The sequence below is a fragment of the Dunckerocampus dactyliophorus genome, chromosome 17 (assembly GCF_027744805.1).
Source record: "Dunckerocampus dactyliophorus isolate RoL2022-P2 chromosome 17, RoL_Ddac_1.1, whole genome shotgun sequence".
In the NCBI taxonomy this organism is placed as follows: Eukaryota; Metazoa; Chordata; class Actinopteri; order Syngnathiformes; family Syngnathidae; genus Dunckerocampus; species Dunckerocampus dactyliophorus.
Window position 1 is genome coordinate 944257 of NC_072835.1, and position 27244 is coordinate 971500.

Consider the following 27244-nt stretch of genomic DNA (forward strand, 5'->3'; position numbering starts at 1 on the left):
AGCAGGAGAGGATTAGACCATAACTCCTCCCAGTCTTAGTGTAAGGAACCAATAGGAGGAGGGTGTTGGCACACCAATTCCGCCCACTCTTACTGTATTTAAGGCCTAGGCTACCAGCACTTGTTAGTTCGCTGACGAAACTCTTCGGATGAGGAGCGAAACGTCCGACACCTTTTCACAGAAGTACAGATGACGTCTCAAGAAGCCTTTCCCTCATAAATGCCATTTGCTATAAAAAATAATAAAAAAGGCTACTTCCTGTGGTTGGACGTGTTTTTATTGATTTTCTCAGCATGTATTTGCTTGTAACCTTGTAATCCCATTTGAACGTAAAAACAGTCGGAATACTGAGTGTGTTGTCTGAGAAGACCTTTAGGTAAAGCAATAAAGCAGCCTCACATATGATCCATCACATGTTGGGATACATTTTCATTAAAGGTTATGTCCAACCTGCTTTATTCGCAGGCCTTCTCCCTCCATTGTGCACCGGATTTACACTGGAAAAGTTGTGTGAAATTCCGTAAAAAAATGTCAGGATGGTACCTCTGCTACCTCCAGTGTGTTGCTCTAACGGACAGACGGAAGGGATTTGCTACATATTTCAAATATATACAGTCTATATAGTCACCTGAAATGTATCGTGGTATAGTTACAGGTAAACAAATAACATTATACATCTTTACACATATGTACACACTCTGACACGCAACGTGTCCACAATCAACTCCAATCAAATAAATATCCACTATTTGGCACGTTTACATTCATTATTTTTCTCCTGCTGCCCCTAAATAAATGTAAATAAGACATGCACTACAAGAGGTGTTTTTTAAACAAAGCTACACGAGAGACATGTAACGATTATTCCTTTTTTAAAGTGAGGTTAGGCAGTTGATTTAACTACAGTTTGACAGAGGAATCATTTGGCTTGTTCGATGGAGTGAGCAGGGAATGCATTCATTTTTAAGGCGTTAAAAAAGGTACATTTTGTAAGTTTGCGTACGTATGAACAAGCTAGCACCGTAATACCACCTTTCTCCTCAGGGGGACGAGCAACTTCTCAAACGCAAACACATCTTTAGCCGCAAGCTACTGCCCCTTGTTGGCCAGGAGTGTAAACTACAAGGTGCTAGCTTGTTCCGTGCAACCACGCAAACAGCGTAATCACTGAGATGGTTTTGCTATTGGTTTTGCAAGCAGATGTTGGGAGGGGTTTAACATTCAAATCTATAAGTAGCAGCAGAATCAGTACATATGGGAGGGAGGTGGCACAACGCCACCACCAGGTAGATCAGAGGTATTGCAAGCTAAAGGGATGGCTGCTGTGGATTGTGGGGCGAAATGGATGGAGGTTTAAGAGGAAGAGGAAATAGCAGGTGGAGTGGAAGAAAATGGATAAATACATGTGCATGAATACATACATTGATGGTAACATTTTTATGCGATAGATGCAACAAGTGCTTTATGATTGCACTTTAAGACATTACACTCCAAAAGCGTAAGTGAATCGTTACAGTCTGGACAGTTTTAATGGGATGGCGCAGAAATGTTTATATATGTATGTTTTTCAACACCTTCACACTGGGAGTGACAAAACGTAAAGTAAAAATAACTTGACGGTAGGATAAACAATTAATGACTTGTTAGAGAAAACCCCACGTGAGGGATGCCAATAATCGTACCACCAATAGGAGGCAAGAATACTGAAGAATGACAGCGCCAACGTGAAAAACTATAACTCGGCTACTTCTAATTACCGAATAAATGTTTTTGTGTGAAAGCTAGTTCCGGTAAAACTTAAGACTTCACTGAGCCATGATAAATGTATTAAATGTTTACCTGTTTAAGAGTAGTAGTGGTGGCGTCTAGTCCACCGTCGCCACTGGCAGTTCCACCGTCCACAATCTTGCCGTGACTGTACGTCACTAATTTCGGTGTCATTGTCCACAATCGGTCGTCAAAAATATTTTAACTTTAAAGGGCGACTCGGGGAGCATTTTGCCCGGAGCACTTCGCCAAGCTAATGGCGGGCTTACTCATGTCAGGTAGGCTCCCTCTGACATTTACAGCCTCAGCAATTGAGATACGAATACCCTCGCAACACACCCGTGGTGTATCAACATGTCATATCACGTAACATGTATCAGGTTTTCATTAAAATGACTGCGGCGCAGTGTAAGTATTTATGCGTAAAACATTTCCATGTGATGCTAACTAAAGCTTCTTTCACTCGGACACATTAATACGTGTGAGGATACACGGCGACCGATTTCCGGACTCATTAAAGGGCTGCACTAAACATGATGACCAACTTCCTGTGTGAATGTTGACGAAATGAACCTGGCTGCAGTTTGTCCTGAGCTGTTAATTTGACTGCTTGGACAGCTTTTATACAAAATGGCTGTCTATATAAATGTATGTATGTATATACAGTCATGGAAAAAATGATTAGAGCACCCTTGGTTTCTTCAGTTTATTCATCCATTTGAATGCCTGGTACAACTATAATTGTTTGGACAAATATAATAACAAATATAGCTGAAAAGACTTTCATTTAAGAGCGGATATCTATCAACTTTCATGCTTTTCTTGATAATAACCAAAATCATTTGAGTTCTTACATGAAAGGGTTCTATAGCATTGTACTGCAAAAAAATGTAACTCTTATGAGCTATTTTTGTTGTCATTGTGATATTTGTCCAAACAAAGGTACCTTTAGTTGTATCAGGCATTAAAATGCACAAGAAATGCTCTAATCATTTTTCCCATGACTATACAAATATATAGATATGTCATGAGATAGGGGTGTATGTGGCATTAGCTTAAGGCTTATATGAATTAGTCTGAACCTTTGTTGATGTTTTAAGAGCGACGTATCTGATTAAAAAAGCGTTAGTGTAAAAGAGTCATGCTACACAATTGTCTCTTGATGGCGTGACAAGTCCACTCCTTCCAAACCTAAAATACAAGCCTGTTCCAAAATGTTCCTCGGGGCCTGCTTCCGGGTCCAGAGATCATGGCGGGTCAGACAAGCTCACTTGGGTCCAAGTAATCCTCCGCTGCCCTCCTTGGTGCTTCCGCTGCGGCCCCAGTACCCCACCGCGATGCTCATGCTCCTCTGCGTCGCCGCCGCCGCCATCCCGCGGCCCACCTCGCACTGGCTCAGCGTTCGCTCGGTCCGGACCGGCTGAACGGGAGAGCCGGATGCAGGGACGCCAGGCTGCTGTGGAGAAATGGTGCGAAAGATGTGGTTGCGCTTGCGAAGGAAGTCTCCCGTCGCCGCTCCCAGCCCGAAGCTGCTCTTGCGGAGGACCATGCGAGCGCTGGCGGACTTGGCGGGACGGGAGCGCTGGTTGTACTCCAGCTGGGACAGGTGGGAGGCGTAGCCATCCGGAATAAACTGGAGATAGGATTCAGTAAGCTAGTGGTGTCCCATGTGGAACATACTGTATGCATACAGGATTTGTGCCATACCTGACACTGGTGCTGCATTTTCTTAGTGGGTCTTCCCACTATGTAAATGTGGGATGGGGGCAGGCCCACGCTGGTGTACACAGAGATGTCCTTGCTGGAGCCATAGCTAGCAAAGATCCTCATCTGAGCCTGATTGGAGAGAGCAACAAGTCAGAGGTCTTGGGAGCCCCGGAGGAACGCCGTTTGTCTTCAGCGCCGCTCACCTCATTGATGAGGGATTTGAGGAAGTTGGCCTTGTGTCTGAGCGGGTCATGGACCAGCCCGTCGCAGAAGGAGACCACACCGTGGGGGAAGTTGTGCTGAGAGAGCCAAGCCACCACGCGCTGCTTCTGCATGTCGGGGCGACCCGTCACGTACACGATCAAATAGCCCAAGTCCTGCCAGTACCTGCAAACAAATATTCAACACTTTATCACAACCATATTTGGACATTTACCGCTATTATGACTTTTTAATGGTGTTCTAACAGTAATACACTCCTCATCCCAATGTTGAGAGCAGCTGAAAAATGTCAAGAATGTACATTTAGCACTGTTGGATCTTAAGGAGGTTCTAAGTAGAGCTTCAACATGCAGAAACAAGAAATGGGAGTGAGACAAAAAAGTAATTTATTGCATAGAAGCATGAAGGTGAGATAGGCTGTTCATCAAAAGTTGAAGAGCACAGCCTTTAAAAGGCAAAATGTGGACTGAATGTGGTTTAGTGTCAGGTATTCACACTGTTGTGATCTCTTAATGGCAAAGGCGAAAAAGCTTTCTATCTTTGAAGGTGGTGGGATTGTTAAACTGCATAAGAAAGGCCATTGCTGCTGAGGTTGGACGCAGTAAGACAGTCACTTCAAACTTCTTCACACATCCTGAGGCTCATGGAACAAAAACGTCAAGTGGTACACTCAAAAAAATGAGCCGGAGGATCTCATTGGCTGTCCGTCAAGACACGGGACCATCCTCAGCCCAAATGAAGGCTGTTACTGGTGCCGAGTGCAGTCCGATAACCATCAGACGCCATCTGAGAGAGAAGGCTTTCAGGAAGAAAAAGGTTTGGAATTTGCAGGAGAACACCAAACATGGGACACTGAAAGGTGGAAGAAAGTCTTCTTCTCCCTTGACGGTCCTGATGGCCTCCAGTGTTACTGGCATGACAAGGACATCCCACCTGAGATGTTTTCCACCATTATGATCCTTCAATGGAACAATGGAGCTTCAGGTTGTTGCAGGCGGCATCCCTCGTGACCGAAGGCCCTTGTCTGTGTGGTAATGATTGGCTTTTTCAACAGCACCACGCTGCACTTCACAAAGAGGAATAAGCTCAGTCTTTTGGACCATCCTGCGTGTTCCCCTCATCTAAATCCAATGGAGAACATTTGGGGATGGATTTACAAAAATGAACATGAGTTTCAGACAGATGGATGCCCTCTGTGAAGCCATCTTCACTGACTAGAACAACATTCCCACTAGCCTCCTGGAAACAGTGGCATCCTATAACTGTGCAATAAACTGTGCAATAGTCATGCCATAATCCATGCAATAAATCTGTGGCTTGATCAACATGTACACAGCTATAAACAGTGTGTATAACTTGTTGATTTATATGACCTTGATTTTTGCACTCTCTCTGCTCTTCTACTCTTGCTGCTGTAAACCTGGAGTTTCCCCTTGTGGGACTAATGAAGGCATACCTTATCTTATCTTGTCAAGTATGCTCAATCCCATTTTTCACCTCATTAACAAGAAGAGTGCAGCTATTGCAACATTTTATTTCAATTTTAGGCGGGTTTCAGGCTTTTTTTGAGCTATGGCCTTAAACCTTTGATCAGCTGATGAACAGCCTATTCACTTTAATGCTTCTTTCGCCTCACCCCATTTCTTCCTTTTGCATTTTCAAGCTCTACTTAGAACCTCCTTAAACTCCAACAGTGCAAAATGTACATTGTTGATATTCCAACTGCTGTTAACATTTGGAGGAGTATCAGGAGGGTATATGTCCCTAAAGCCTTTTTATGAGCACCAAACATGAGAAAAATCTATCTTCTCCCTCCCTTTCGAGAGAAGCGGTGCTCAAGCACTCACTTTTGATGTTCCATGAAGGAAAAAACTTCCTTCCTCAGGGACATGATTCCGCCTCTGACCCACCTCTAGCTAGAGGAGCCCACCCCATGTGTACGGCCACCGCTTTGTGTAAAAAAAAAAAAAAAAGGACAAAGGCAGGCTTCCAGCATCAAGGCAGTGTCATTGTGTCTTATTTCAAATTGGTGAAACACAGCAAAGCTAGCAGGAAGAATAATAATACACCTTCCTTACCTGACCACATCAACGGCTCCCGCTCGAACCTTCGGATCGCTGCCCATAATGGAGACGCTGGCTGCAAAAGACCCGTCGATGCTAAAGACCACAAATTCGGTTCCCCGTGGCACGATGGTAAGATAGCTGTCTGCAAACGTGTGGTCTCCCCTGTTAGAGGCGAGCGAGGACGACATGTACTTAGAAATAAAATAAAGTGCAATCAAGGATCAGCATACCTGACCACCATTTTGACAGGATACACCCCGATCCCCAGCTTTTTGTCGTCAGGGATGGCGTAGGAGACACGTCCGCTGCTGTTGGTGAGCTGCGTGTCGAAGTAGACCCACTCCCCGGAGGGGGGCTGGGTCATGATGTGGATGTCGATCTGCACAGGAAACGCCACAAAGACATCAGTGCTCCACGATGACGCCGCAGATCACAAATCCTGCTCTACCTTCTCTCCCGTCAGCGTGACCATGTCCAGCGGGCCGTACATGAAACGGCCCGTTACCGTCTGGGCGCCGTCCTCAGTGAACACGCCATCGTTTACACGGTGGTTGGCTGTCACGTTCTGCCACAAAGAGGACAGTCGTATTTGAAAACTATCACTGCCATAAGAAGGAGTGGAAGCAGCACTAATAAGAAATGTGGCCTTCATACAAGCTTATGAAATCTATAGGCCATGCTTACGTTATTTTCACCTGTCATACAAGTGGAAGCATAAGTTAACCACTGTGCACTTCAAATACAACTGAATTTGTGGCGTACGCTCGCTTTGTCTGCAATTGTCTCTTTAGCCATATTGTACTGAGCAGCCAAGACAAACACGTGTACAGTCGTCCCTCACCATGTCATGCTGTGAATTTCATGTTTTTTCAAAGTGGTCTTTAATAAATTATGCTGTCTTATGGTTGGATACAGCCTAACATTAGTAAAGAAAAATGTATATTTATTCATCAAGTCTCATCAAGTCAATCAAGTCTAATCCAAATACAAGGCATTCAGAAGACGCATTCATAGACGTGTTGTGATGATGTGTAGTATTGTACAGTGGCCACTAGATGTCAGTAATCTTACTGTAATGTTGGCTGAAACAATCCCTAACGCAGCCTACTGTTGCTGCTGTAACCCACGACCTCACTTCCTGTCTGCCCCCCATTCAGCTCCCATAGCCCTGAAACACATTTCCATCTCTACATGTCTTATATGTCTTATTTCTGACTATAGGGGTGTTATTGCATGTCTGGAGGGCTCTAATGATGTTAAAAAATATTTACAAGGTGGTAAACAGGTTTTCTATGTCTTATATGTTTTATTTTCTTTTATTATGTCTACTATATTGGGTAATAGGAGTGTAAAGGTGACTATAGGGGTGTTATTTCATGTCTAGAGGGCTCTAATCATGTTCAAAAGTGTATTTAGGAGGTGGTAAACAGGTTTTCTATGCTCTAACTATGAAAAGATTCCATTTGTAAATAAGGAATCCTACATTAGGGATATTCACTTATCACAGTCGGGTGTGGAACCAATTACGGTACCCGTGATAAATGAGGGATTACTATAGGGTGTTTCACTACACTCCTGCTACATCAAAATGAGTTCCGGTTGTGTTTCTTGGGTTATCATCTCACTTTTCCATGTTGTACTGTAAAATGAGGGAATGATCCAATCTAAAGTGTCCAGAACATACTGTATGGAGCTCTTACCCTGATTTTTACATGAGTGCGCTTACGGAGCCACTTCTCTCTGGGTTTGGACGGTGTGAACTCAGACACTTCTTTCCCGTTCCGTTCCAGAATCCCAGAGTTTTCATGCCTCATCACCTATTGGATGATATTCATCATCATCAATAATCGGCATGAGTCTTGATTTGATTGGATCTTTTTTACTGATTAGTGACGCTAGCGACCTGTCTGAGCAGGAAGGACACCACGTCTGTGGACTCCCAGTAGGAGGCGTGGAAGAGGTGCGGCAGCGCCACGGTGGGGAAGGCGGTCAGGGCGTCGGGGCAGTACAGGGCGTAGTCCATCCTCTTGCTGCCCCACCAGCGGGACGCGACTGAAGCAGCGAGGACAAGATGGAAGAATGGCAGGATGTTAGGGAGCATTTCATTGGGGGGGAGGAGTGGGGGGCGGGCGGGCACTCAAGCGGGCACTCACTCACGTTTCCACCAAGAAGTACAGTTTGGATGCCAAAATAAAGCACATCATCCTAAAAATAAGCCTCACTGCTCCCACAGTAGTGGATTGGAAGCGCGTTGTCTGAAATCTAACATTTATTTAAGCCATCATTAACACCATTATTATTATTATTATTATTATTATTATTATTATTATTATTATTATTATTAACCCCATTAGTGTTTTCCAGTAACAGGTCATCATCACTGCTACTACTACTACTACTACTACTACTACTGCTACTACTGCTACTACTACTACTACTATTGTTACTACTACTACTACTACTACTACTACTGCTACTACTACTACTACTATTGTTACTACTACTACTACTACTACTACTACTACTACTGTTACTACTACTACTACTGTTACTACTACTACTGTTACTACTACTACTACTACTACTACTACTACTACTACTGTTACTACTACTACTACTGTTACTACTACTACTGTTACTACTACTACTACTACTACTACTACTACTACTACTACTGTTACTACTACTACTACTGTTACTACTACTACTGTTACTACTACTACTACTACTACTACTACTTCTACCGGGTATCACAAGACTAGCAACCGCTGGACAGTCTGCCTCTTAAACAACGTGAGCGCCTGGGCTGCCGGCAAAAGGATTGTGGCGCATGCAAGAGGACACAAATGTCAGCAACACCAGCATAGCTGTGTGATGCTAAAGTGCTAATATTACACTCATGTTTTAACAGCAACATCATGCTAGCCTAGCGTATTTGCTGAAGAACAACCAAATGATCAAACTTACATCTTCCATCATTGTAGCTGACTGACGTACAGTTGGCAGAGCTGTCGGCTTTATTGTAAGATGTGTAGCCAACCTCTTGTCTTCTGTTTTTTCTACGAAGTGGTAGGAGGGTCCAAAAAGCCGCACCTTTGAACTTTTAAACAACCCTAACCCCAACTAACAATGTTACTAGCATGTTAGCTAGCCTATTTGCTGAAGAAAAAGGACACGATCAAAACAAACATCCGTAGCTGACTGATAGATGACTGGCTTTATTTTATGATGTGTGGCGAAGCCTGTCTCTTTTTTCCCCCCAAAGTGTGGGTACACACAGGGCAGTCGGTGATAAAAGGCAGTATTATGCCCATGAGGATGGAGATATTTCTTTCATGGAACTTCAAAAGCGAGCGTTCTCTGAAAAGTAAAGCCAACAAGTGAGGGAGGTGATTGTTGTCACATTTGGTGATAACAATAATAATAATAATAATAATAATAATAATAATAATAATAATAATAATAATGATAATAATAACCAGATTTTTGCATAACAGGGACGTTCTTAAAAGCATGAGCCAGGCTGGACTTGGTGGAAAGGTGGCTGTTCATGTCGTGGCTAATCACACGCGGGGGGGTTCCCAACCTTTATGAGCCCATGAAGCAAAGCTTGTGCTGCCCGTGACCTGCAGGTTGGGAATCTCTGACAAGGAGGTATGCTAGAAAAAGAAGGTTTCCTTTGGAGGCATGGATCTACAGCTGATACTCATGGAGGACTAAGGAGGAAGAGGATAGCTTAGGAGACAAGGAAGGAGCATGGAGGTCCTTCCCTCGTGTCTTGACACTACACACCCCAGCCAGGGTACCTTTCTCTATGTTCTTCGGCACCCCCGGGGAGGGTGGCGCAGAGCTGATACCAGTGAGGTCGGAGGTGATATCGGAGTTGGCGTCCGAGCTCGGTTCAGACTCGCCACCTCCGTTGGCTCTCGGGAACACCTGCCGGCTGTTTTTTCCCGACCGGAAGGACCGAGTCCGTGGGGCAAGTTTATTGTAGGACAGCGGCAAGTGGCACAGCAGGCTGGGCCTTTTAGGCCGGAGCGCTCGCTCTCGTGCTGAGGGGGACGTTTGGTGGAACAAGGCATCAACATGTGTGGGGTGGGGGACAAGGTCAGGAGGCGAGCTTACTGTTGGCGACGTTGGAGGCAGCGTAAGAATCGGCCAGGCCTGACACTTGGCTGGCCAGGCTGGCCTCACTCGCCCTGCGGTGGCACCGGATGTGAGGGACCCCCGGCGACGTGGAGGGCGGGCAGGAGAAGTCCACGGAAATATGAGTGGGGGCGTCCGCTGTGGAGAAAGAGCAGAGGTGTTGTAAAACAGAGGAAGGACGGCGTTTAGGAGAGGAGGCACTCACGCTCCACATGGGGCTGCGAGGATGGCCAGTTGAGGACGGGCACGGGGATGGAAGTCTCGTTCACACTGCTGTCCTGGCTGCGATGGGGAGCCGCGCCGCTCGGCTGCTCCATCAGGAGCTGAGGGTTACTCTGCACCGTCTCCACTGGATACACAGTAGATACTTGATTCATCTCAAGACAAACCACAATTCCACCACTCATGATTTCATTCTTCATTCACTTACTTACTTCAAGGCTGGACAAACTTCTTCCAGCAAAAACCAAAGGATGCAACTTTGCCACTTTGCTTATGTAAATGACAGCTTCCACTGTGCCTGTATATGCTGGATATTTACAAGCTCTGTGACATACAGTACAGTACCCTACATGTAGGTGAAAAACCTATTATTAGTATCAACTTTACCATTTTTGCTGTTGTTTTTAAAAATGTTTCCAAATATTTCAACTTTCCTTCTTTGTAGAGCTTCTTTTTATAATATTTTGACTTTATTCCTATAATATTCAGACTTTATTCCCACAATAATATTCTGACTTTATTATCGCAACTTTACAACTTTTTTTCACAACCTAATTTTCAAAAATGACAACGTTATTTGTTGTTTTGTTTGTTTCTCATATTATTATGACTTAACTTACACATTTTTTCTCTTAATACTTCAGATTTATTCTTGTAAAATGACTGATGACTTTGTTGTTGATTGTGTCTGGCTTGTTTTCTTGTTCAGTGATATTTTTAGAATGTCCTGCAGGCATACTTTGGACCCCCATGACGTAGTTAGTGGAATCCCCATGACTAGGTGTACTCGCCTAGGAGAGCCGAGTGTCCGTCCCCCAGAGGAAAGCGCTGATATCGTGGGACGCTGAAAGGAGGCAGCAGGTGGAAGCGTTTGTCCAGGAGAGGTTCCAGGCGAGAGGCAGAGGGGTCGGCCGAATGAAACAGGTTGTAGACCTGCTGGCAGGCCGGACGCAGCGCCGTCACTGATGGGATGGAAAACACACAGCAGATGCAGTTACCCCTCTTGGCCAACCGCTGTATACTGATGAGCTCAAAGTGAACAGAAATGCTTCCTCACCGTCTAAGGAGGGCACCACAGTCTTCCTCAGCGCCAGCACCAGACCCAGAGGAGATCCAAACAGGACGAAGTCCGTCACCTCAAAGTCAAACTTCCCCAAGGAGGCGCCCTCCAGCATGGTGCTGTTGCTGGAGCGCCGCGACCCCGACTCCCCGTGGATCACGCTGGAGTGCAGACTTGCTCCCCACAGGCCAAAATAAAGTTTCAAAGCTTTCACACGTCACATCAAATCTGTGCCTGGTGTGTCCTCACCTGGACAAGAAGGCCTGGTGGTGCTTGATGGTGTCCAGCTCGTACGTGGATGAGTCGCTGCGCTTGCGTGGCAGCTGCTTCTTGGGGTCGTCTGGCCCCGAGCAACGCGGGATGTCGATGTTGCTGCGGCTCAGGTGGCGGCTTCCTTCCAGGGACGGCGATGACGGCGAGATGCTGTTGATGATGATGCCTGGAGAAAGCAGCTCCGTGTCCTGACGGGATGCAGGGAAACGTGTTAGCATGCTCACACGGCGCACACCCGCAGCTCCACTCCCGTCCTTTGGGGGGCAGTAATGCATGGCCAAAAAGTGAGTGGAAAAATTCTCTTCATTTCTCAGCTTTAGGGTTAGCATCCAGTAATCCCTGTAATCCCCCACCACTTTATGCTTCACATTACACAGCTTCACTCTCCCAACGTTGTCAAAAATAGATTTAAGAATAAATCATGCTGTTTTGTGGTTGAATACGGACTATTATTACGTAGTCAAAAAATATGCATATTAAAGCAAAGTTTTTGTATTTTATGCCTAAATGGAGAATTTCCAAGCATAAAAATGTCTAAATGACGTGAAACCCAAATACAGTCAAACTTGTCTATAGCGGCCACTAGAGAGAGTCTGCAAAAGTGGCCGCTATAGACAGGTGGCCTCTATAGACAGGTTGGCGTCCAGTTTGAATGTTGACCAGTCGAGGAAAAAAAAGAAAAAAAGGGGAAAAAAATAATAATGTCGACCAGTAGAGGGCACTGCGGACTGCGGATAAAAGTTGTACAGCACTACTAGGCTTGTTATTATCTTGGTTCATGGTTTTAATCCTGAACATGCATGAGTCAAACAGTAGCACATCACATAGTACAATTCACAATTTTGCATGTCCAAAAAGGAGTAGGAAGAAGCAAAGCTTATTTAATCCTACCCCTCATCAGTTTCACATCAGTTGCAATACATTTATTCACCTCTTGTTCTTCCAAGTGTACTTTGTAGGTCTACATGACAATGTAGTGCAATCATAGCCAAGGTTTTTACTGACTAAAAGGAAGCTAGAGGCTTAATAATAACTGATAGAATATATCCACCACCCACAGAACAAAGCTGTGCTAGTAATGTCTTACGCTTGTTTTTAATATTTTACTTTTTATACGGCAGAGTGTCATTACAGCTTTAGTTCATCAGGAAGTGACGGGAAGTGACGGTGGGCGTCCCGAGCAGGAGAGCTGGGCTCAGTGCTAGCTGTGAGTTTGGAGAGAGTTGGGAAGTGTGTTTATGTTGGCGTGGATGTAAAGTCCTGCAGTGTTCTCCGCTGTTAATAAAGCCATTAAAGTGCATCGGCGACGTGAGTCTCTCCTTCCCCACAACAAGCGGCATTACAGTATTGACCAGTGCACACCAGGAAATAAACGCTGTCATTTCTTACAGGCATTGGCTGGACAGCTATGTAGTGGGGCTTGTTTAACCCTTGCCTTGTGGGCAAGCAGGAAGGAGAGACGATGCTGAGAGATGTGTGTGTGTTCTGAGCTGCTGTCTGGTGGCCGCGTTCAAGAAATAAAGTTGGCAGAAGCAACAGGAGAAGTTTCCTTCTTTGCTTCGGAGCTGAATAACACTGACAAGTTAACAGACTAGTAGCGAACGGAAAAGAAGACGGCTTTGTTTGTGTCGAATACAGAAGATGAGGACTTTGATGGATTTGTGGATGAGGATTGATGAAAAATAACGTGAGTACATTCTAAAATACTTCAATTAAGTACAACCCAACTCAGTTTTGCTCCCGCTGCCGCATGCATGCTAGCGTATGTTTTTTTTTTTTTGTAGCGTCGCCGGGAGCACGTCCTGTTCCCAGCCTACTTTGCGGTAATGTTTTGGTGCAAATGCTCTTAAAGTTACATGTTTGACCAGGAAATAGCAAGCTCAAAAGAAGACGGCTTTTTTATGTGGAACAACTGACAGTTTGTGTGGATCTTGTGAATGATTGTGACTGAGCTAGGACTCAGTAATTAAAGTCTACACACGACGGCTTCATTGATTGAAAAACTAAACTTTTTCGTGCATGAAGCTTCTACTTGAGTCGGTAATTTGGCCGCTATATGCAGTCAGATATTGACCAAGGGAGACAAAATGGGTGGCCGCTGGCCGCGTTGGACAGGTGACTGCTATACACAGGGTCTATAACATGTACATTTGCTGTGGGGGATTTTTTTTTCAGTGGCCGCTATAGGCAGGTGGCTGTTCTATAAAGGTGGCCGCTAAGACAGGTTTGACTGTATAAGGCATTCAGAAGACACACTGAAAGAGGTTGCGGTGATGTGTAGTATTGTACACTGGCCACTAGGTGTAATCTTACTGTAATGTTGGCTGAGACACACAAGCACCAGACTTGATGGGTGGAGTAATGGGCAGCTTTGAATGATCTCACAACAGCCACAATAATCCCTAACACGGCCTACTGCTGCTGCCGTAACCCAAGCCAAGCTCAAACTCAACTCTGAACCCCCGACCTCACTTCCTGTGAGGTGTGCCCCCCTAGCACTGGAACACATTTACAGCAACACACACGAGCACGAGTCTTATTTATGTCTTACTTTCTCTTATTATGTCTACTATATTGTGCGATAGGAGTGTAAAGGTGACTATCGGAGTGTTATTTCATGCTTAGAGGGCTCTAATAATGTTAAAAAGCGTATTTAGAAGGTGGTAAACGCTGTTAGCATTGTGCTAAAAGCTACTGTTTGCACCCAGTGAATACTAAGATCCTCTTCTTGCGATTTGAGTCAAAAAACATGAACAGCTGTGGCTGTAGGTGACCGACCACCTCCTGTAGTTTTCTATGAACTGCACAAGATGGCAGTAGCTGCATGTAAAGTATAATTCGTGAGTGGTCAGCTTCATCTACCTCTGCATGCGTTACCACCATGACAGCATTGGTTCTGCTGCTGCGGTGTTGTGCAGTATACTTGTTCATAGAGACACCTTTCCGCTTTCTCATGCGCCCCCAATCATTATTCAAGTTAAAGACATTTACAAATGTAAGTTTTGCATTGAGGCTAACTCGCGATGAACATGATAAATGTTACCTGCACGCTGACGGCGCTGCCCCGCCTGCTGCTGCTTGGACTTTCCGACACCAGGATGGAACTGCTGCACAGAGCGTCAAAGCCCAGGATGCCTCCTACACAGTCCCCAATCACGCACACCTACCACACACACACACACACACACACACACACACACACACACACACACACACACACACACACACGGTTTAATGAGATGAAAGAAGCTTCCCACACACCCAAGAGAGAAACGTCCACGCACTAAGTGTCTCCTCACCTGCCCATTAAAGGAGGCGCCTTCCAGTGACTTGATGAAGTCTGCATACACCTGATTGGCTCTCAGGATGACGGCAGCCACGGCGTCCTGGTACTGCGGCGCCGAGGTGGCGAGGAGTGGCAGGGCGGCCAGCGGGATGTGGTCCTGACTGCTGGACAGGCAGCTCTCGTCGTAGCTGTAAGGACTGAGGCTGCGCAGGACGACACAAAGGACGCGCCGCCGCTGTCATGTACACAGCAACACACACACACACACACACACACACACACTAGTACAATGGACACTCACTTAGACACCAGCGAGAAGGCCTCCACACACACGGCTGGACAGGACACGGTCCTGATGGCAATGCGGCCAAGCACTGCCGGGTAGTGGACCCTCATTACGGCCTCGAAGGCACCACTGAGGGTGTTGACGTCACCTTGCTTGCTGTTCTGTTCACCTACACACACGCATACAAACACACACACACACACACACACACACACACACACACCTTTTGTTAGGACATTCAGCTTGCTAATTTCATGAACAAGGAGGGATAACTAGAGATATCTTTATCAATACTGACACCAATAACTTTATTCAATCTACTTTTTTATTGAGGTGTAAGTGTAGCGTGTGCACACGTGGAGGTAAGAAGGACTGGAACAAACGAGGATGTGACCAAGTGTACCTGTTGAAATATCATGACATCACTACTATCAGGAGAACCAGAGTATAGAGGGGGAGGAGCCACCTGCTGTGGCCCAGCAAGGTGCACTGTATTCGGGCACACGCTCCGAGCGGCCGCTGTGACGCCACGGAGGTCTCTGGCAGACCTTTTTGCACTTTTCAAACGCTGCGGCGCTGGCGTTTCAGGGGGCTGATGAGGTTTTGTGTGTGTTCCATGGGGTTTTTCCCCTCATGGCGCAGCATTGGCTACAACGTCCTTCCTCTTCAAGTGAATGTTTGTTTGCAAGTGAACACAGGGGAAGTTCTGATGAGCCGCTAACGTCACAGGCAGGAAGGAAAAAGAAGGAGCACTTGATTTGCCACACAGTACTGGTAATCTCTCCTCATTGGAGCGTTTTTTTAAATTATTGGTCATTGAAGTTATTTTTAACTCATTCAAAACCAAAGACGTCTTTATACGTATTTATACGTCTTTTACGTTTTTTGTATGAGAGGTAAAAAGAGGTGATGACACAAGTGCACCCTTAAAGAGATGTCTCCGCTCAAGCAGTTTTAAGCCATAAAATGTCCACAAGGTGGCAGAAGAGCTCGGCATGCATCTTTTCCATGGAGTAAAGCTCCAGCAAGGAGGACGTGAGAAAACGTGGAGGGACATTTTAACGCATGCACACACACACACACACACACACACTCACACACACACAAACCCGTGTATGCACACACACAGATGAATTCCAAATGTGAAAATTGTGAATGGTTGATGGTGTTATATTTGTAAATAAATTGTTATTTTGATGTTTATGTTGGTGTAGTTGTTTCGATATTTCAGCTGTCACAAGAGCAAAATATTTGTGTCAAAGTGAAAGTTATGCTTGAAATGTATCTTTTCACATAAAGCTGCTTTTCTCCCTTTTCTTGTTAGTTGGGAACTGTTATTTCCCTGAAACGTGCCTATGTTCTACTGCTGATTACTAAAGAACGCAAAAAGGTGGAAACAAACTTTTTTTCCTGATGAAAGACGGGAGTCTAATGTTTCTTTTGGTAGGTTCCATGTTTTATAGCCATAGAACACCATATTCTGTGTGCCTTGAAAGATCAGTCAACATGGTGCAAAATGGCTGCGATTGAATGAGTTGATGTTATCGGATTGATCAATATGATTTATCAGTAATTCCCTCATATGTGCACCCTTTATAATAACAATCGTCAACCTGAGCCGGTGTCCAGAATGTTCCCTCCATGTAGGACCAGAAACAGGACGTGAATTTTGGAGGGCTGCAGACACTGCTGGGAGGCCTGCAGGTGGAGAGGAGGCAGTAAAAAAGCTATTTTAGCTGGGGTCTATCATCAGGTGGAAGAAGGACGTGGGGTGGGGGACACCTCCATGTGCGTCTCCTCGTTGGTCATGGCGGCAAAGTCCCCAGCTGACTCAGGATACATCGTCTCTGTGACAGAAAGACGTAATTAGTACGTAATAATCATCTGCACGGACACAGGAGACTGGTGCAGCTTGTTAGCCGTCACCTTGCGCTTCGTCCACTTCTATCGTCTCCATTTTGTCCATGAGGTCGTTGGAGCTCCACTTAGTGAGCTCCTTGGGCAACAACTCCTCGCTGTCTGAGAAGCCGTCTGCGGGGCGACACAAAACATGTCAACAAGCGCAAGCGAGCACTTGAAAAAGCATGCAAAAGTATTTTGTTCCGTCTACCATGCGCGTCGAAGAACTCGTCGTCCGTGCTGTCGTCAGAGTTGCGGGCTATGCTCTGCATCCTCCACTCGGAGATGCTCTGATGAGACGGACTTCCTGTGGAGACGGAGACGGCATAGCACAGGCTGCTGGACACGTGTCTCCATAAACACAACAGCAGGGCGCCAAAGTGCATGCGAGCCGCTTAGAGGTGCATACAAAGGATTTGGAAATTCACTGACATGATGACATCACTCATAATCATCCTTATGACGTCAAACACCTTCACGGTCATCAATGGCATAAATGGCAGCAGCCACCAGGGGGAGCAATGGACTTAGCTCCAACTGGGGTTGGTCTCAAACGGAATACTGTACCGGTGCTCTTCCAGTTCCATACAATTCCCAGACCTTCATCTGAGCCCACTTTTCAACTAAGTTGGATTTGACATCTAAATGATACCCGAATTAAGTCCTAAGTCACTCATGCGGTACACAGAAGACATGAAGGACATATCAAATGCAGCACTTTCACATTTTTTAAACCTTTTTTTTTTTTACAATCAACTTTGTTTTTGTAATTTTTTAAAATCATAAGCCATCCATCCATCTTCTACCACTTATCCGAGATCAGGTCGTGGGGGCAGCAGCCTAAGCAGGGAGGCCCAGACTTCCTTCTCCCCGGCCACTTTGTCCAGCTCCTCCCGGTGGATCCCGAGGTGTTCCCAGGCCAGTTGGGAGACATAGTCTCTCCAACGTGTCTTCCCCGAGGCCTTCTACCGGTCGGACTTGCCCTGAAGATCTCCCCAGGGAGGCGTCCAGGAGGCATCCTGACCAGATGCCTGAGCCATCTCATCTGGGTCCTCTCAATGCGGAGGAGTAGCGGTTCTACTCCGAATCTCTCCCGGATGACAGTACTTCTCACCTTATCTCTAAGGGAGATCCCAGCCACCCTACGGAGAAAACTCATTTGGGCCGCTTGTACCCGCCATCCTCTCCTTTGGGTCACTACCCAAAGCTCATGACCATAGGTGAGGGTAGGAACGTAGATCCACCGCTAAACTGAGAGCTTTGCCTTTTGGCTTAGCTCTGTCTTCACCACAATGGACCGATGTAGAGCCCGCATCACTGCAGACGCAGCACCAATCCGCCTGTCCATCTCGCGTTCCATCCTTCCCTCACTCGTGCACCAGCTCAGGCTCCTTCCCTACCGGAGAGGTGACATTCCACGTCCCAAGAGCTACTTCTGTAGCCGAGGATCGGACCCCCTTCAGCTGCCACCCAGGTCACTCTGCACCCGACCCTTTTGCGCCCTCCCATGAGTGGTGAGCTCATGGGAGGGGGGACTCATGTCGTCCCTTTGGGCTGTGCCCGGCCGGGCCCCATGGGAGTAGGTCCGGCCACCAGACGCTCACCATCATACCCCTCCTCCAGGCCTGGCTCCAGAGGGGGGCCCCGGTAACCCGGGTCCAGGCAAGGGAAAACGTGGTCCAATGGTTTGTTTCATCATAGGGGCCTGTTGAGCCACTCTTTGTCTGGTCCCTCACCAAGGACCTGTTTGTCATGGGGGACCCTCAGGGGCATAAAACCCCGACAACTTAGCTCCTAGGATCATCAGACTCCTCCACCACGATGAGGTGGTAGCTCAGGGAGGAGCTTTCTCATAATATTTTGACTTTATTCTCTCTTTTTTTTTTTACAACAAACACTCACAAATTGCATGTTCATTGTTCTACACTATTCTTACTTCATTCTTATAATATTATTATTATTGCAATATTACAACTTTTCCCCAACTTACTGTCATTTTCCAAAAATTGCAACTTTCTGTTTGTTTCTCGTTTTTCCTTTAACACTTTTCCTAATTGTTTAAATGAATGTTTTTTTTTACTACGATTATGACTTTACTCTCTTAATACTTCATCCTTGTTTTTGTACAATGACTGCTCTTTTGTCTATTTTTCCTGTTGTTTTTTTCTGTTGTTTTAATCCTATTTTTAGAAAGTGCAGAGGACCAATAAAGAAACATTCATGGACGGTAAATGGCCCCCAGGCTGCACTTTGGACACCCATGAAATAGCAAAGTCAAAGAGTAAGTAGAAGAATGTCATGAAAGATGGTCCTCATTAGGGTGACGGGGAAGCTGGAGTCTATTTCAACTGAAATGAAAGAGTAGTAACAGGACCGCTACACTGCTGAGTTATTACTGTCGGCGATGTGGCCGTTACGTGTGCTGCAGTCTTGAAGAGTTTTGTGATTTACGAGCGTGTTCGTGTGAGAACGTTTGCTGATGTTGTTTTGGCGTGGTTCAGCATGATGCCGTACTTTCCAGTGTTGCCACGCCATCCATCCATCCATTTTCTATGCCGCTTCTCCTCTTTAGGGTGGGGGGGCATGCTGGAGCCTATCTCAGCTGCCTTCGGGCGGCAGGCGGGGTCCACCCAGGACTGGTGGCCAGCCAATGGCAGGGCACATATAGACAAACACTCACATTCATACCTATGGACCATTTAGAGTCTCCAATGAAGCTAACATGCATGTTTTTGGAATGTGGGAGGAAACCGGAGTACCCAGAAAACCCCCCCACACACGGGGAGAACATGCAAACTCCACACAGAATTGCCCAAGGGAGAATCCAACCCAGGTCTTCCCATCTCCAGACTGTGACTGTGTTGGCCAACATGCTAACCACAAGACCACCGTGCGGCCGTTGCCACGCCAATCCCCTAAAAATGCAAAGTGAGCCGCAGCCTGAGCATCCACCATGACCTTTGGAAGAATCAGTCGCGCTACTTCCTGCAATGACAACAACTAACTGACCTCCTCTCTTAGATGATCTGTTGGAGGAGCGGGAAGATGTGGACCACTGCTTGGTGAGCTCTCCTCGACCGTCCGGCGGGCCTCCCGGCTGAGCCCCGCCTCCCTCGGCCTCAGCGGCGGATACGCCCACATCGCCTCGCCGCTCCTGGTCCCGGCCGGCCAAGCATCCGTTGCCATCAGAGCCGGCTTCGTCGTTGAGGCTGTACTGGGCCATCTTCTTGGCCAGTGCCAGCTGCGTCTCCAGGTCCAGCTGCCGGATGTCCTCGATGGTGAGGCCGTACCACTCGTCCTGCCAGCACCACGCCTGCCGGTGGGCTCGAACCATCACTTTACGCAGGCCTGCCAGGGGCGGGGTGGGGGAATCACAACAATCCCAATTACACTCATCCAACATCAAGCCTGGCAGCACTTTGGCAAACGAAGCCAGGATGTTGGCGGCTGGACAATTAACAGTGCTTGTAAAAGCTTTGGAATTACAAGATGCTTTCAGACCCGTTTCATTTGTGCTGACGGGACAAAGGGACCGCATGGGAGCTGAGTCAGCACAGTAACCCCTCCCTTATTGCGCTCCACTGGTTCCACACACAACTTCCGCAAAGTAGGATTTCTTATTTATAAATGGAATATTTTGGTAGTTAGAACACAAAAAAGCTGTTTATCACCTTCTACCATGATTAGAGCCCTCTAGACATGAAATAACACCCCTATAGTCACCTTTACACTCCTATCACCCAATATAGTACAGTAGGCATAATAAGACAAAAGAAGACATAAATAAGACTTATGCTCGTGTGTGTGGCTGTAAATGTGTTCCAGTGTTAGGGGAGCAGACAGGAAGTGAGGTCGGGGGTTCAGAGTTGACTTTAACCTGGCGTGGGTTACGGCGGCAACAGTAGACCATGATAGGGATTATTGTGGCTGTTGCGAGATCATTGAAAGCTGCAATTAAAGTCTGGTGCTTGTGTGTCTCAGCCAACATTACAGTAAGATTACTGACCTCTAGTGGCCAGCGTACAATACGACACATCACCACAACCTCTTGTCAATGCCTTATATTTGGATTTGACGACACACAATTCAAAGCGTGAAGTGGCGAGGGATTACTGTGCAAAAGAGTTGATGTAATGGTGTCAGAAGTGGGATTGCATACAGGAAAGCTACTCCTCAGTTTGGGGACAGTGGTGGGTGGGTGGGTGTGAATTGTCTTGCACTTACCCACGTCGTGGATGAAGCGCTCTATCTTGGACTGCATGCCCCAGTATCTGAACTCCACTTTGCATAGCTTGTAGGCACACATGACCGAACTGTGGCCGGGGCTCCGACTGATCTCCTCGATCCAGTCCTCGCACAGCGGACCTCGTTTGGTCTTGACTGACTGGTACAGTCGGGGGTCCTCCTCCGCCAGGTATTCGTGGGGTGGGATGTAGTCCTTGACGATGTCGATGGGGTCTGCGAGGGAAGTGATTCATATTCTTATGTCAATACCTACGTGATTGACCCGGGCTGGTCCCACCAGACCCTGACAGACTCACCTACTGTCCTCTGTCTCTTTTCTGCAGAGGACAGATTAAAGATGTCCACCTGGTTCCCGGTGTCCGGCATGTAATATGTCTCAATGTCTATGGAGAACTTCTCCACGAATGGACACGTGTACCTGCGGAGGACAAATATTCTTTCCAATCACGTTTGGCATCGTTTGGTGCGTGTGATGCCCTCCCACCTGGTCCGTGTGTAGGGGTACGCGTTCCACGACTCCTCCTCCACGCGCAGGGCGGCCTGAGGCAGTATGGAGCAGAACCAGGACGGGATGTGCTTGCCGATGTGGTACACCTTGTGCGTGTACTGACCCGAGCCTCCGGGCCCGTCCTCGTAGGGCTTGTTCTCCAGGATCTCCACACCGCTGCCCTCGCCACAGCTCTCCTCACGGCTCTTTTTCTGCGTATCCAAAACGCGTGTGAGCATGGCGATGCACGTGTACTTTACTGACGTGCCCAAAACGCTCCAGTGAACGCCCCGATTCAATGAACCCACGGGTGTGTGGCACATTCTAGAAATACGATGAAACAAAAAAACAACAGCCAAAGACGGAAAAAAACAGCACTCATTTTACGAGAATAAATGTAAAATATTAGGAGAATGAAGTCGTCACACGACGAGGAAAGAATGTCAGGATTACGGGAAAAAAGCCATCATTTTAGGAGAATAAAGTCAGGACATGATGAGGAGCAACACGCCATTTGCAGAAGAATACAGTTGAAATACTTTTTTAAAAAGATGTTATTTTCTGAAGTCATCGTGTTATCATAGACAAAAGAAAACAAAAAATGACCGTGCAAATTTTGGAAAATTAGGTTGGGAAAAACACGATACATGATGAGAATAAATTTAAACCATGAGGAGAAAAAAGTTATAGTATTATTGAGAAAAACATGTCATTTTCAAAAAAATAAAGTCAAAATATTTTTTAAAACGATGAGAGACAAAAGAAAACAAAGAATAAAGTTGCACATCTTTGGGAAATTAGGTTGGGAAAAGTTCGAATTTTACAAGAATAAAGTCCAAAATATTAGGAGAATAAAGTCATCATATTTCAAGGAAAAATGGTCATCATTACAGAAAAAAAGTCATCATTTTACAAGAATCAAGTCATTATATTAGGAGGGAAACGTGTCATTTTCAGAAGAATGAAGATGTTCATTTCTGAAGTTGCAATATTACGAGAGACAAAAGAAAACAAAGAATGGATTTCCAAGTTTTGGAAAATGATATTCTGAGAATAAAGTGAAAATATGATAGGAATAAAGTCAGAAGACTACAGGAAAAAGAAGATGTAAATGTTGAAAAAACCCGACAACAACTAAAATGGAAAAATAAGCAAAATAGTGTAATTTCAGGATAAACGTTGATATGAATAAAAGGCTTTTTCACTTCTGTTATGCCAAAGCTGAGCTGCAGGCTGTTTATTCTTTCTATCTTTGTAACTTCTTAGCACATCTACACGGGCTGCTTTACAAAACGTCAACTATCAAAGTGGCCCTGCCATCCTTTGCTTTTTCCGTATGCGAGCGTGGATGCAAACACTCGACCTGCAATCAACCAACACCAAGGAAGTAAGACGCGGTCACCAGAAGCAACGACACTGGCATTACCAGCTGTGGCTGTAGGCAACCTCTTGATGCTGCTGTTATGATGGAGCTCACATGATGTGTAAGACAAGCTCACGAGGGTGTGCAGCAGTTTTAGTGTGTTGTGGTGGACAGGATGTACCATGATTCCCTGCTCAAGGCAGCAGATGGCGGAGCCGCCAAAGCCTGATCCGCTAAGCCCGAGCCCTGTTTTAACACCAGGTTTGAGATGACAGCATGGCCTCACCTCACACACACACACACACACACCCCCCCCCCCACACACACACACACACACACTGCTGGCTGCAGAGGTTGAACGCTTAGCTTTTACAGAGCACTGCAGCTCACATGACTTGGCTTTGGCGAGTCAGTGCAAACATGGATACTCTGACACAACAGAGACTTCAACAAGTACATCTCATTCATCATGTCACGCTTTCATTTACCACAAATAGACACTGACTAATTCATGAGTACACTAAGTCCCCTACTAATGAACATCCGACGTGTGAGTGCTCGTAGATACGAACACAAGGCAACTGGTCTTTTTTTTTCCAGATTTTTTTTGAAAATTGCCATATTTTGTCATTTAAATTTTTTCGAAATACAAAGGTGCTATTTTTGTATTGCTCGCCATTCCGCCGCTACGAATGGTGGGTAGCAGCATCCCTCTCGTGCGATCTTTCTCAGTTGGTCTGCACTTGACGCTGATAACATGTCGGAGAACACCGTTTGTACCCCATTCATACTTTACAGAGACGTTTGTTATCCGTTATCATGGCTGATCAAGCGAGTGCTAGTGCTAGTAGTAGTGGCAGGAAACATCAAACAATTTCTATGGAAACGAAGGTGGCCATCATCAGGAAGTTGGACGGTGGTGAGAAAATGGCGAATGTAGCGCGTGCTAATGGAGTGAATCGCTCAACCATAGGAACAATTTACAAAGGCAAGGTTGGAATGATGGAACATGTGAAGACTTCTGTACCAATGGCATCCACTAGCAGTGCAAAGAGGAGTCTAACCACCACCACCATTTGTCCTTTTTTGCAATAACTCCTCCTCCTCCTCCACAACGACGTATACTCGACCACTCCTCTTCAAAGGTAAATAACATTTATCATTACGTATTATTATATCACTTTTATTATTGTTTTTTCCATTAATGATCCTGGTTTAATATTACTACTGCATCCAAACTCATATTTACATACATACACATATACTGTATATGTATACACGTACATGTAGTACCTATATCATTGGTAATAACATACATACACATATACTGTATATGTATACACGTACATGTAGTACCTATATCATTGGTAATAACATACATACACATGTACTGTATATGTATACACGTACATGTAGTACCTATATCATTGGTAATAACATACATACACATATACTGTATATGTATACACGTACATGTAGTACCTATGTATATCATTGGTAATAACATACATACACATGTACTGTATATGTATACACGTACATGTAGTACCTATATCATTGGTAATAACATACATACACATATACTGTATATGTATACACGTACATGTAGTACCTATATCATTGGTAATAACATACATACACATATACTGTATATGTATACACGTACATGTAGTACCTATGTATATCATTGGTAATAACATACATACACATGTACTGTATATGTATACACGTACATGTAGTACCTATATCATTGGTAATAACATACATACACATATACTGTATATGTATACACGTACATGTAGTACCTATATCATTGGTAATAACATACATACACATATACTGTATATGTATACACGTACATGTAGTACCTATGTATATCATTGGTAATAACATACATACACATGTACTGTATATGTATACACGTACATGTAGTACCTATATCATTGGTAATAACATACATACACATATACTGTATATGTATACACGTACATGTAGTACCTATATCATTGGTGATAACATACATACACATATACTGTATATGTATACACGTACATGTAGTACCTATATCATTGGTAATATTACCTTTTACCCTACTTAAGAACAATTCCACTTAAGAACGGTCGTCTGGAACCAATTGTGTTCTTTAGTTGGGGACTTAGTGTACTTGAAGCAACATGTCCTCATGGTGTAAACAGGGTGCTGTCTCTTTAAGAAGCTCCACCCTGCTTCATTCTGATTGGCTCCTGCCACAACATTGGTCCTGCTTGGTGTAAATAAGGATAGGAATTGAAGATGATTGCTATTGGCTGTCTTAGCCAGATGCCACATACAGTACCCAAATTGATTCTCCACTCAGCATATCAACACTTTCAATATTTCAGCCATTTCAGGTCATGTTTGTCCAAAAAATAACACATAGAAAGCATATTTACCACCTTCTAAATACATGTTTACCTTGTTAGACACCTCTAGACATGAAACAACACCCCTATAGGCACCTTTACACTCCTATTAGCCAATATGGTAGACATAATAAGAGAAAATAAGACATAGAAAACCTGTGTACCACCACCTCAATGTGATTTGTGTGCTGAGCAGGCAGCTAGACACCTGGAGCTGACTAAACAGTGGAAGAGATCATCCATCGACGTGCTGCCTTGATGAGTTAGCCACTAGATTTCTGTGCCGAGCAGTTTGCGACCTCAACTCAGGCATCTGCTAACATCTCACTTTCAGACTGGAACATTTCCAAACTGCTGTCATGAAGAGAAGAGCAGTCTTGATGCCTCAGGCCTGAACAACTATCTTACCAAAGCCGCCATTCCTGAAGAAGTCTTAGAAAAGCTTGTATGCTTCCAGCTAGCGTTGCTACTACGCAGCTGCCACGTGTCCTCCCACAACTACGCAGACCACACTCAGATGTCCGCCCATCACGGCCCTGCAGATGGACTTGGTCACTGCGTCAAACAGGTCAGCGTGTGGATGCAAACAACCTTCTCCAGCTAAACTCACACAAAAGTGGAATGATTGTCTTGGCCCACAGGAACAAAGAGAAGGTGTTATCAGCCACCTTGAGACTCTTTCTCTAAAACCTCATCATCAGGTTAGAAATCAGGGGGTAATGAGGCACTCAGATGTGAACTTGAACAGCCTCATGAAATCAGTAACAGCGTCGCAGCAGGCCACACTACTGTCCTACTAGCCTTCCCAGCGGCCGCTCTAAACCAGCTGCAAAACAGCTGCAGTGCATCCACAATGCTGCTGCTCGAGTCCTGCCTAGAACCAGGAAATATGAGCGTATTATTCCAGGACTCAGGTCTCTGCACTGGCTTCTTGTGGCTCGGAGAATGGAATTCAAAACTGCTCTGCTTGGTACAAGTCTTGTGCCAAAGAACATCTCTGACATGTTGGAGCCACTTAAACCATCTCAGGCCCTGAGAAGCTCGGGCAGGCGTCTCCTGCGGGTGCCCAGAGTCAGGACTAGACACGGTGAGGCTGCGTTTCACTTTAGTGCCGCCAACATCTGGAGCAGTCGACAATCGTCTGTTCAACTGTGACTTCCTCTTTTTCCTTGATGGAATGATTTATGGAATTTGATGCGATGATTTCAGAGTGATTTGATGTTTTCATGGAATGATTGCATGAAGGGAAGCACTTTCAAGGACCTTGCTCACTTGCTCCTTGCATTCGGGTTGGACGTCGTCATGCTCGACCAAGGCAAAACAATACTTGACCTTTGGTGAAACACGCACGCCTCCTGGCCAATGATGCACCCAACCAAGTGGCTGGTGAGTGATGGAGGCTGAGGGGTAAGAAGCGGGGAGGCGTTTGCCATGTGGCAGATAAGAGGGTGTGGCCTGGAATCATCCTGGCAGGCAGGAGGCCACTGGCGTCTTTGCCACCTTTCGTCTTTGTTGTCTGGAACTTTCGGTGCGGGTGCGTGTGCGTCCGCGCACGGCGGCATCCGGAGCCGGATGTCCCGTTGCCGTGGCAACATGGACCCCGAACGATGGAAGCTGCTGCTGATGTCACCCGTTACCGGGGCAACCGGCAGCGAGCCGTGACGCGGAGTGAAGAGCGGGGAGGGAAACGGGGCGAGGGAGGGAGCGGACATGTGTGGGACATGTGTGTCTTATGTAGTTTGGTGTTTCTGGAGGCAGTGACGCCATGACAGTCAACTGCTCAAGCTGTGGAATGATCTCCACTCATCAACGA

General features: G+C 45.7%; 1 protein-coding gene across 1 annotated transcript in view; it reads right to left on the minus strand.

The window, feature by feature from the left end:
* Positions 1-245: 245 nt before the first annotated feature.
* The window catches only part of LOC129169731 (membrane-associated phosphatidylinositol transfer protein 2), a 49185-nt gene continuing 22186 nt past the window's right edge, over positions 246-27244 (minus strand). The window contains exons 3-26 of the mRNA XM_054756414.1: positions 21664-21878; positions 21476-21597; positions 21159-21392; positions 19944-20282; positions 17146-17241; positions 16962-17066; positions 16818-16882; positions 16649-16733; positions 15051-15204; positions 14763-14952; positions 14507-14626; positions 11440-11651; positions 11188-11363; positions 10922-11092; positions 10114-10257; positions 9888-10046; positions 7666-7814; positions 7463-7579; positions 6211-6327; positions 5993-6141; positions 5775-5924; positions 3678-3861; positions 3475-3603; positions 246-3400 (exon numbers count right to left, since the gene is read on the minus strand). Of these exons, the coding sequence (XP_054612389.1) occupies positions 3035-3400; positions 3475-3603; positions 3678-3861; positions 5775-5924; positions 5993-6141; positions 6211-6327; positions 7463-7579; positions 7666-7814; positions 9888-10046; positions 10114-10257; positions 10922-11092; positions 11188-11363; positions 11440-11651; positions 14507-14626; positions 14763-14952; positions 15051-15204; positions 16649-16733; positions 16818-16882; positions 16962-17066; positions 17146-17241; positions 19944-20282; positions 21159-21392; positions 21476-21597; positions 21664-21878 (3948 nt within the window). The 3' untranslated portion in view covers positions 246-3034. The remainder of the gene's footprint in view (positions 3401-3474; positions 3604-3677; positions 3862-5774; positions 5925-5992; positions 6142-6210; positions 6328-7462; positions 7580-7665; positions 7815-9887; positions 10047-10113; positions 10258-10921; positions 11093-11187; positions 11364-11439; positions 11652-14506; positions 14627-14762; positions 14953-15050; positions 15205-16648; positions 16734-16817; positions 16883-16961; positions 17067-17145; positions 17242-19943; positions 20283-21158; positions 21393-21475; positions 21598-21663; positions 21879-27244) is intronic.